At 46.9% G+C, this 11,065-nt stretch overlaps 1 protein-coding gene across 1 annotated transcript; it reads right to left on the reverse strand.

Moving 5' to 3' along the window:
- Positions 1–290: 290 nt before the first annotated feature.
- BSX (brain specific homeobox) lies at positions 291–4,021 on the reverse strand. Its single transcript, XM_046685022.1, has 3 exons — positions 3,760–4,021; positions 1,560–1,756; positions 291–530 (listed from the first exon to the last, which is right to left on the reverse strand). Exons 1-3 carry the CDS (start codon positions 4,019–4,021, stop codon positions 291–293), a joined length of 699 nt encoding a protein of 232 aa, XP_046540978.1.
- Between the last annotated feature and the right edge of the window lie 7,044 nt (positions 4,022–11,065).

The following is an 11,065-nucleotide window of genomic DNA, read 5'->3' on the forward strand; positions in this document are numbered from 1 at the left end:
ACCGAATTAGAGAGCCAAGAGCCCAAGCGCCGCTGAAGACGCGGGGCGCGGGAATCGGCTCACCCGGGCACGCTCGCCTCGGGCAGGGACGCAGGGAGCAGGAGCCGGGGGAGCGCGTGAGGCCAAGCCGCAGGCCACGCCGGCTCTGCACCGGTGGGAGAGTTGACGGGTGTGTTTTGTTTGTCTTCCAGAAGCTGATCCCACCCCAAGACTGGAGTCCGAGTCTGCTGGTCCGGGAGGGACCCGCGCCCCGCCCCGCGGTGTCCTCCCAGCCTCCCCGGCCAAGCTGCTCAGAGCATGTGCGACCCTGAGCCGAGTTCCGCTTCGTCCCCAATGTCCACCTCGTCCTCCGGCTCGGTCAGCAGGAAGGGGCCGGCGGACAGGCCTAGCCGAGCCTCGGAAGGCGCGGCCTCTGGGCCGCGGGGGCTCCCCTCAGGGCTCTCGGGCCCATCGGGCGCTTTGGGCTCATCTTGACTTTTCCTCAGCTGCTTTTTATGCTTCATCCGCCGGTTCTGGAACCACGTTTTCACCTGATATTGGGGAGAAAAAAATTAACCACGTCATTCCTTCAGACTCATTGTTTCTGAGCTAAGATCTGAGCGATTGGTGGGGTTTAGGAAAGCGGACCACCATCCATTGCCCAATCATCCAAGAGCTGTGACAGTCTCACCCTCGCTAATTCACACCTGAACTGCTCACAAGTTATCGTCTTAAGTTGAATGAGAAGCAAACATTCTAAGGCTCCAGAAGGAATTGTCCCGAAACAACGACGAGGATCAAAATGGTGTGGTTAGTAAATACTAATGCTGTTATCAATTAGAATTTCTAAGAGTAAGTGCTGCGCGAATGACTCTCCTTTACTTTCAACTTACGTTCCTCTGCGACCTCTAAATACCCGGTCCAGCAAGACTGCAGGACGGGAGAATGAGAATCAAACGTTCTAATTCTCACCAGAGAGAAAATCACTGGCGCCTGGGAGGGCTGATTTTACCGCACGTTCGGTTTCCAGGCACAGGGAATAGAAGACAGAGGGAGTGGAGTTCTGAGGTTGCAGGTGAATAGCCTCTGGAGGAAGATAAACAGTTCTTCCATACAGGGCAGGGCAATAGAGACGGGGCTTAAATTATGAGGGCGCGGGGAGGAGATGAAGCCTTGCAACTATGTGAGAGATTAAAATAAGAAAAAATACTCCTTGTGTGGGCTTCTCTCAGGACAAGAACCCATCTAATGTCTTATTTTACGTTTCACGCGGGTTACTGCCCTGATCGGAGAGTGGAGGACGCACAAAAATGATAGTTCTCAGAGAGGGAATAATCATCAGAATCACCCGAGGAGGCTCTCCTCTACGTCCAGAGACCGCTCGAGAGATTTTGGTTCGGTAAGTCCGACACGAGGTTGGAGGTACCGGTACTTTTGCTAAGGATCTTTGGAGACGCCTAGAATAAAAGGGAGCCGGGTCATTCCCACTCGAGAAGCCCGCCAGGGGTCCAGAATGTGTTAGGAGTTGAGGGGAGAGGAGAGTGAAGCAGAGATCAGGGCCTCCCTGTCCTCCGGCCCACCTGGGTCTCGGACAGACTGAGGGCCGTGGCCAGCTCCACCCGCTCTGGCGTGGACAGGTACCGCTGGATCTCGAATCTCTTCTCCAGGCCGGAGAGCTGCGAGTCCGAGAAAACCGTGCGAGCTTTGCGGCGACGGCAGTGCTTCCCCGGCAGCTCGGTGTGCTGGGGGTGCGGGAACAGCGCGGGGACCGGCATCCCTGCAGAGAGAAGACCAGCCAGGTGGGCAGAGCCCAGTCACCCCGGAGCCACCGCCGCTTCACTCTCCAGCCTAGCCCCCAGCGCCTCCCTCCGCCTCTTTCCTCCACCAGTCCCCACCTCGCCCCAAAGCGCCTCGAGCCCTTCTCCCAGGAATTGCGGGGCAGGAAAAAAAAATCGCAAGAATAGCGTTTGGACATCTTTATCGGAAAGGCCATCTAGAAATACAAATAATAAAAAGTAAGTAAAACGGAAAAGAAAATTATAAAATAGATCCAGAGGCCTTAAAAAAAAGTCTTCTCGGAGAGACTTCCGTAGCGTCTGCCAGCGCCCTGTCCTCTGTTGCGTCTCCCCAAGTTTTCTTGCAAACGTTGGGTGGTCCAGGAACTGTCTCTCCCCCGACGCCCGCATCTTCCAGACCCCTGACTACATTCTGTGTTGTTCTGTGTGTAATAAAGGCGTGAATGTGATCTTGCCTCCCAACCTCACTGAAAGGCACCGTTCTCTTTCCCCAGCCGTCCCCATTGTCCCCGCCTACCGCCTAAGGGAACAGACCAAAACTCTTATCCAGAGAGGCTCAGGCTCGAGAACCGAGGGGCAATTCCCGCCTCGCACGTCTCGCTATCAGTTTCCGGGTTGCGCTGGGGACCCCGCTCACTAATCTCATCCTTATTCTTTTTCTCATTCTTTCCCGCCAACCCCAAGCAGAAAGATTGAAGCGCTTTTCCCTGGCTGGGTCGGGGGAGACTTCTGTCTTTCCTGACTCTGGCAGGCTTTACTGTGTCTAAGACGAATCAGGCAGACAAACTGCCACAGACATCAATATTCGCCAATCCCAGGGTAAAAAACAAAACAAAATTAGCAGTTTCAGTATCACAGGCTTTGGCTGCGCTATTTGGGAAGAACATGGGTGCAGCCCAATAGAGACTATCGCTGGCTGGGTGATGAAGCTAATGCCAAAGCCGAGATGCAGACGTCGACTTTATAATCACTCTTCCAACCCAGTGTCCCAGAGTCTGGCTTTTACCGTTTTACAGACACTTTTAGCTTTTGTCGTGGATTCCAGTGCCCACATTTCACAAACTGTCTCAAGTCTTTCCATAGCCCCTGCCAGGTTGTTTTTCCAGCTCTGCTCTGCATCTGGACTCAACAAATTATTCTATTCTGGCTGGAATGAAAATGCCGGAGATGAAAGCGTGAATGTGGCCTTTCAGAGAAAGGCAGAAAAAACCTGGGTATTTCTGTGCATCTCCCTGTCCCAACCAGACTTTGCTGGCCCCAGCTCCTTGCCATGCCTGGGAAATCAAAATACTTTGGCACTGGGCTTCAACGATGCCAGCAACTGGGGCAGAGGAGGGCAGCCAAGCCCAAGATTGTGAGTTAAATGCTAGATGTTAGAAATGAAGAGGGTTAAAGAGGAGCCACATCTTTCCCTCATTTTGTCTTACCCTTTCTCCCTTATTCAGGCTAGCCCAAACCTTCAGTCCTCAAAATTTTCCAAACCCTCCTTCACTACTAAGCCCCCACAGTATCAGTGAATGCTCAGCGCCTGGGAGGAGAGAGCTGGAACCATTGGAGCCTTTCAAGCTTCTGAGCTGGAAAGTTGAGTTCTGATCCATAGGATGATAGTGTGGTCACAGGTCTCCCTCAGAGCAGAGAGAGGCAGAGAATTGGGATTAAGAGCTGGACCAAAGTGGTCAGGAAGACCATGAAAAAGGAGACTGAGCACTGCCCACCAAGAATATCATCAAAACTTCTGCCACCTCTTGGCTAGGCACATTTCCTCCATTATAAAGAGTTGGAGGGACCACGAATTATCCCCATGGGTTGGCATGCCTCAAGGGAGCTCCCCGTGTTCTCAGCTATATTCCCAACCTTCCACTGTCACTTAGCGAAGGATGCTGCCAACCCAGGCTAAGCCAGTTCTGGTTCCATCACAGGCATAGGGTCTGCGCTGGAAGTCCTGCTTTTTCCATTCCCGTATCTTGAGGCCCCTATTACTTACCCGAGGTGGTGAGGAAATAAGGGTGGTGGTGATCTCCCTTATGCAGAGGGTGATGGGGATGAGGAGCCAGGAGGGTGGGTGTGGGCATGAGGGGGTAGCCATAGTCTAGCAGAGGCACCCGGGAGGCCAGAGAGCTGGCGAAATGGTCAGGGGCCACCTCCCTTAGTGGCTTGGGCTTGTGCAGCAGGATGTCTTCGATGAAGAAGGACGTGGGCCTCTGAGAAGACGCCGGGTGTAGAGGGGAGGTGAAGTTGAGATTCATCTTGAGCCCGAGCGCCTGCCACAGGGCAAGGGCTGGGGACGGAGTGTAAGAGGCAGGAAGCGTCTCAGCAAAGCTGGTCGAGAGCCGACAACCACCCTCCGAGGCTCAGATCCCCGCGGCTCTCTCCCTGGCCTGGGCTACCCCGGGCGCTGGAGAGGCGAGAAGACAAGCTCCTGGGTAGGTTGGGTCTATGTGTAGGAGAATTGGCAGCTTGGAGAGGGGAGCCAGGAGAGCCAATGGCAAGGCTGCCAGCGGCGGAGGGGAGGGTGCCTTGGGCTGGGGCGGGGCAGGGAGCTGTCCGCTGTGCTGAATATCTCCGGCCAGGCCCGGGGAGAGCGGAGCGGGTCGGGTTCTTGCTCCTCCCAGCTCTCTCGACCTCAATTTCTGCCCCGCCACTGAGGGAGCTGCTTTGTTCCCAGCCGTCTTAAAAAAAAAAAAAGTCTCTGTCGTCCGACAAACTCCTCTTTAGAGAGAAGAAGGCATTTAAAGAGCCCCAAAGAAATAAGGATAAGGCACTTATTTCGGCACTTGGGCCTGGGTTTTTAAACATTAGAGAAATGATAGTAGAAAAAAGGAGAAGAGGAGAAGTGAGGCGAAAGAGAGTCCATTTATGCTAGTCAGTTTAAGTTGAAGTCTGAGAGATGACTGGATTGTTGAGGTAAATAAATAAAATGTTGACGATGGTCATAACATTCTTTACCTCAGTTATGGAGGGTGGTGGGAAGAGAGTTATATCTACATTAGTCAAGTGATTTGGTCTGTGTAAATATGTCCAGAGTTACATCTCACTGCCAGCCTCCGCCTCCTCTCAGATTTCCATTACTTCCTCCTCATTCCACTCACCAGGCTTGCTATTTCTGCTATACTACCCCTTTTCAACCCTAGCCTCCTGAAATAATTGTACCAGATTTTGCCTCCTATTCGCTTTCCCAGCCTTGCTTTTCACTTCCCTTTCTCCCAATCTTTTGGGTTTTTTTCTGTTTGTCTTTTTCTAAATCTGTCACATTTATTTCCCTGGAGTCAAATTGCTAAAATTAAGGTGATCATCTACAGCACAGCAGGGGTAATTTCGGCTCGCATCTCCGAAAATTGCTCTAATTATTGATGTTAAACTCAGAGAAATTAAAAGAAGCCACTTCTCTTCCATCTCCCCATTTTTAAGCTCTAATTTGTTGAAATCTAGTCGTCATCACAATTCCAATCACTACTGCTAATAGTAAAAGTGTTTTAATAGAGACTGAGTCCTCACAACCCATGCTATTAGATAATTAGAGGAGGTGTTAGAAAGCCAAGTGCTAATCCTTGGGTGCACGGGTAGGATTTCCATCTCATCTAGCAGGTAGAACAAATTAATTACCCGAATCAATTATGCCCCAAACTACAGTGCTCCGGGAAGTGGGAGCATCATGTTCCATACGGATGAACTGGTAAATGGTAAATAGACGAGGAGAGTGAGAGGACGGAGGAGAAGGGGGAAAATAACTTTAAAATAAGATCTTGGCAACTAGGCATCTAAACAAAATCAGAATGCTTTGTCCTGGAGTCTAAAATGTGATTTTTAAAAAACTTTATAATGGTAAGAACTGGAGACCGGAGAGCAGGCAGCCACGGACAGGGAAAATGGTAGACTTCCAGGAGTCTTCCTTAGTCCTTAGCCCTGGTCCAGTCATCTCCCGCAGGGCTACAGGGACACAGAGGAGACTCATGGAGAGGTTCTTGGGCTGACCGTCCACACTTCACCCACGTCCACCCCACTCCCAGTGAAGGACTATGGTACCCAGTGAGTGAAAACCAAGCTGTCCTGCCTTTCTTTTTTTTTTTTTTTTTTTTTTGAGGAAAATTAGCCCTGCGCTAACGACTGTCAATCCTCCTCTTTTTGCTGAGGAAGACTGGCCCTGAGCTAACATCCATGCCCATCTTCCTCTACTTTATACATGGGACTCCTACCACAGCATGGCTTTTGCCAAGCAGTGCCATGTCCGCACAGGGATCCGAACCTGCGAACCCCGGGCCTCCTCCGGGAAGCAGAACGTGCGCATTTAACCGCTGCACCACCGGGCCAGCCCCTGTCCTGCCTCTTAAGATAGTAAAAGGCTGAACGGCTATTGAGAGTTTGGTGGGTATAAAATTGAACATTGGCCTCAGTAGAGAACCTTCCTGTGCCTGCGCTGGCAATACACTTCATCTCTACACAGATTTGCACCCAGTCTTGGGGGTGGGATTTCAGCTTCGTTCTGGGGCAGGGACTAACCTCTGCCTCAGAAACGGAAATGAAGAGATTACTGAATGCCCCTTTGGGAGCTGGGGCAGTAAAAAATGTCTCTGGGTCACAGTTACCTTTGGGCCAAGGCACTGCAAAACCTTTCTCAGAATTTAGCCTTAAACGTCAATCAGTGTTTGAGGGATTTGAGGAGGAAAGGGAAAGGGCAGGGTAGTGCGCCTGCCCGGTCCTTACCCTGCCCCTTCTTTCATATGCCCTGGACTCAGTTCGCTGCTCTCCCCCAAAGCTAAGGCGATCTCCCCACACCCTGCTCCCCGGCTGAGACGCCGCGGAGGAATGGCCGACCCCTCATGCTCTCCCTTTTCTAGTTCTGCTCGCTCCAGGACTCGCCTTCCCGAGAGCCTAGCAGCCAAGGGAGACTTGAAGGCGTTTCCCTCGGGAATCCAGCTATCCCGCCTTTGCTTCGGCCCATAGAAACCTAAGTGAGAGACGGAGGGAGGAGAGCTGTGGGAAGAGGCAGGACCACGAGACCGCAGGAGTCTTCCCTCCCCTTCTTTCCCTTTCAGCGACGCTGGGAAACAAAGCCCGGTGGCTGAGAGAGGACTGCCAGCACCAAATCAGGCCCCTGGGGGCGCGGAGAAGGGACTGGGGATCCGAAGTGGAGGCGGAGACAGGGATTCCTCAGTCACCACACTTTTCCAGGAGGGAGACTCTCTTCTCCCGGGGCGCTCAGATCATCCCAGCTGGGGCTCGTCATGGGGGTTGTGTGGCCTGAGCCCGCGCGCAAATAAGCAGGCTGTGCAGGTGGGTTTTGCCCTGGAAAAGTTCCTTTCGTGCCTGGGCCCCACCTTTCTCTTAGACTTATGACCCTGGTGCTAGGAGAAACTGCGAGGTCAGGAAAGTTGCGAAGTTTCTCTGTGGTACTGGGGCTCCTGAGCAGAACAGAGAGGGAACGTAAGGGTTACCAGAACCCAGACCCTACCGTCCCCTCAGGGCTCCGGCCTGGCCCATCCTACTTCCGGGATGGAGTGAAGGAGACCCCCACGATGTTCAGCCCCCTCTCGAGATTCAATTCTGGTATGTCCCATTGCAAGAGGAGGAGGCATTCAGGGCCAATGGGCCTTCCCCTACCCCTCCCAGGGCCAGCCTCTCTAAGGGGTAAATGTTACATTTTTAGATAGCTTGTAAATAATTTGTCCCTAAAAGCAGAGATGTTTCATTGCCTGAACTAGCTCAAAAGTCCAGACCAGCGCTGTCCAGTAAAAAATATAATGTGAGCCACATAATTTTAAATTTTCTACTAGTCACATTTAAAAAGTAAGAAAAAACAGGTGAAATATTAATATATTTCATTTAACCCAATATATTAAAAATATTATTCAACATGTAGTCAGTGTAAATATTATTGAGTGGGTTTTTTTGCATTCCTTTTTTTACACTAAATCTTCAAAATCCAGTGTGTATTTTACACTTGCTGAACATCTCAATTCAGACTAGCCATATTTCAAGTGCTCAATAGCCATATATGGCTAGTGGTTATCTACTGAGCAGCACGTTTTGTTAATCGCTGTAATCCCTTTTACCCCTCTCCAATGTAGGTAGACACACAGAAAATGGAAAGCAGTTGCTAAAGTCAGCCTAGCACATTCTCAATGCTTGACCTTCTTCCATCCATTGTATTCGATTAGTGTGAGCATTCACTGAGCATCTACTATATGCCAGGCTACTCAGTACACACCTACCCAAGCTTTCCCCAAGCCTTAGAAGATTAAATAAATGCACTCACATGACATTTATTTTTGATTCTCACTTAACTAAAATCTGTCACCCAGAGCCAGCAGGCTGTAGCTGTGTGTCAGGCTGACAGATAAACCAGATCCTGCATACTGCCCTGAGCAAAAAAAATAAAGATCAAATGAATTTCCCCCCACCCAGCCTGCAAGACCTGATAGAGCTCCTGCTTATGGTTTCAGCTGAAGGATTATTAATTTAAAGAGAGAAAAGACAAGGTTTTTAGGGAGCTAATAATTAAACAATCCTTCTCTCTTTCATGTCAGCTTCATCTAAAACTGTCATCTGAGCTGGGACTTAGTTTCCTGAAAAGATAACCCTATTGATGATCAAAGGAAGAGACTGGTTCCATTAGCCAAGTTGCCTATACTGTGGCCTTCAAAATAAAGGGAGAAATGTATTTTAGAAGGATCTGAGTAACACACTTTACTCATGAAATTCTGTATTATATTGCTTGTTGTCTGTTTCAACTTATCTTCTATCTGAGTACTTTATTTTAAGCACTACCAAAGTGGATGACATGTGTAGAGAAGAGCAGGAGTCACTGAATGCTTCCTGCAAATGCATCTTCAAATAATGCTTTTAGACTGGAATTTAGGATGTGAACTCACATGAGAACACATTCAAGGATAGGATATTCAAATCACAGTATTCCTACTGCAAAAAGGACTAAATCCATCCCATTTGCTCATTCAGGATTGCATCAGTCTGTAGGGTCAAAAATTTGCATTTCATTTCTCTCTTGAAGTTTTCTATGCTGCCTTTGGCATCTCAATTCAAAAACATGCTTCATAAAGTGATAGACCTGGGGCAGAGAATCAAAGGTTTGAAATATGAAAGATCATATATCATTTCTTAATCCTGTAAGAGGTATATTATGGAATGAGAGTGATCTTTAAACCAGTTTCTTATTAGGATTCCCCCATTTTCTTCATCAAGTCTCAAAAGAGTAGCCAAATATATTACCAGAAAAAACACAATAAGCTAACAAAACTGCCTTTTAAATATCCTTTCTTTCATTCTAAACCATCTAAATTCTATTATCAGATTTAAAATTTAGCATCTACAGACACAATATACTTCAAACAATAATACCAAATTAGTGTGCATAGTTTTGAAAACAAAAGGGGCATGAATTGCTACCACTACATACTGTAAATTTCTGATGTTAGAGACTGTAAGACCCTTTCAAACTCTATAATGAGGTATAGAGATGAGCTTGTAAACATTTCCCAAATGGACTTTGTGCATGGAACTAAAGATTTGGTATGTTTTTGTTAAAATGCTGGATCATTTACATTTTGTTTGAGAATATTGTTCATGAAGTCAAATTGATTTTTATTCTTCTCTCATTGATAATGCAATCAAGTTAGTGGACCAAAAAATGGAAAGTACAAATGTTAAATTTGTGCCGCAATGACCAAGATGGTAGACAACATTAAAAGGAAACAGAAGGAAAAATATTAGAGAGGTTTTTTTAAACTTAAAATAGGAAAAGTCATTCTATGTATAACATAAAAACCAGAAAGCCATAGAAGAAAACATTTATAAAACTATATTAATTTTTTTTAATTCTGCATGGCAAAAATTGTCATAAGCAAAGGAAAAAGACAAACAACAAGCTAGGAAAAAGTATTTGCAACTCACATCCCAGATACAGAAATAATTTGTTATATGTAAAAAGTTCCTACAAATCTATAAGGAAAAAGATCAGTAGCATAATTTAAAAATGGACCAAGGATAGGAAGAAACAGTTCACAAAAAAGAAAATATAAATGACTGTTAAGTATTTTAGAAGATGCTAATAATAACACTAAAAGCCAGACTAGTAAAAGTTTAACTATACTGAGACTTCATTAACCTATCGAATTAAAAAATAAAAAATCTAATTACCCACTCTGTTGGCAAAGCTGCGGGGTAAGAATCGCTCTTATACATTGATGCAAAGAATGCAAATTTGTACAACCTCTGTGGAGAACAATTTGGTAATATACATCAAAATTACAAATGCACATTGAAATTGATCTAACAGATATGATTTGCACATCATAGCTAAATTACACAAACCCAGAATGAAAGGAGCTCTAAGGTGCATTGTTAAGTGAAAAGAGCAAAGTACAGAATGTTAGTGTTGTATTAAAGGAGGTGAGAAGGAGAAAACTATACAAACTTGACTATTTATGCAGTACATCCCTCTGGAAAGATACATAAGAAACGCACAGCATTAGTTACCTTTAGGGACTGAGGTACTGGGGACTTGTTGAGAAGGATGTTTTTCCCTATATGCCCTTTTGTACCTTTTGAGTAAGAATCATATGCACATAATATGTGTTAAAAATAAATAATATCCCGGCCAGCCCAGTGGTGTAGTGGTTAAATTCACATGCTCCACTTTGGCAGCCCAGGGTTCACAGGTTTAGATTCCAGGCATGGACCTAGCACTGCTCATCAAGCCATGCTGTGACAGCATCCCACATAAAATACTGGAAGATTGGCACAGATGTTAGCTGAGGGCCAATCTTCCTCACAAAAAGAAATTAAATAAATAAATAAACAAATAAATATTAAAATTAAAACATAAAGAAAAAAGAATTTCGACCCCCCAAAAATATTTAAATCAAAATTCACTACATTGTTTTCATTATGATTTTAGCCCTTCCCCGTAAGTTACTGAACCCAAATTAGTACATAGTTGTGTTTTTTTGAGGAAGATTAGCCCTGAGCTAACTACTGCCAATCCTCCTCTTTTTGCTGAGGAAGACTGGCCCTGAGCCGACATCCATGCCCATCTTCCTCTAGTTTATATGTGGGATGCCTACCACAGCATGGCTTTTGCCAAGCGGTGCCATGTCCGCACCCGGGATCCAGCCGGCGAACCCCGGGCCGCTGAGAAGCAAAACGTGCGCACTTAACCACTGCGCCACCAGGGCGGCCCCCATAGTCGTGTTTAATTGACATTTGCTTATAAGGTACGATAAACTTTTATTCCTTAGTAAAAGTTCTGCAACTCTTTACCTTAATATAAATTATAT

The sequence above is a fragment of the Equus quagga genome, chromosome 14 (genome assembly GCF_021613505.1).
Source record: "Equus quagga isolate Etosha38 chromosome 14, UCLA_HA_Equagga_1.0, whole genome shotgun sequence".
NCBI classification, from domain to species: Eukaryota; Metazoa; Chordata; class Mammalia; order Perissodactyla; family Equidae; genus Equus; species Equus quagga.

Excerpts from the sequence above, each read along its gene's own strand:
- BSX (XM_046685022.1), bottom strand. The coding sequence starts at position 4,021 with ATGAATCTCAACTTCACCTCCCCTCTACACCCGGCGTCTTCTCAGAGG. Across the intron at positions 1,757-3,759 it reads TTATTTCCTCACCACCTCGG|GGATGCCGGTCCCCGCGCTG; the intron begins GTAAGTAATAGG and ends TTCTCTCTGCAG. Across the intron at positions 531-1,559 it reads TCAGTCTGTCCGAGACCCAG|GTGAAAACGTGGTTCCAGAA; the intron begins GTGGGCCGGAGG and ends CCCCAATATCAG.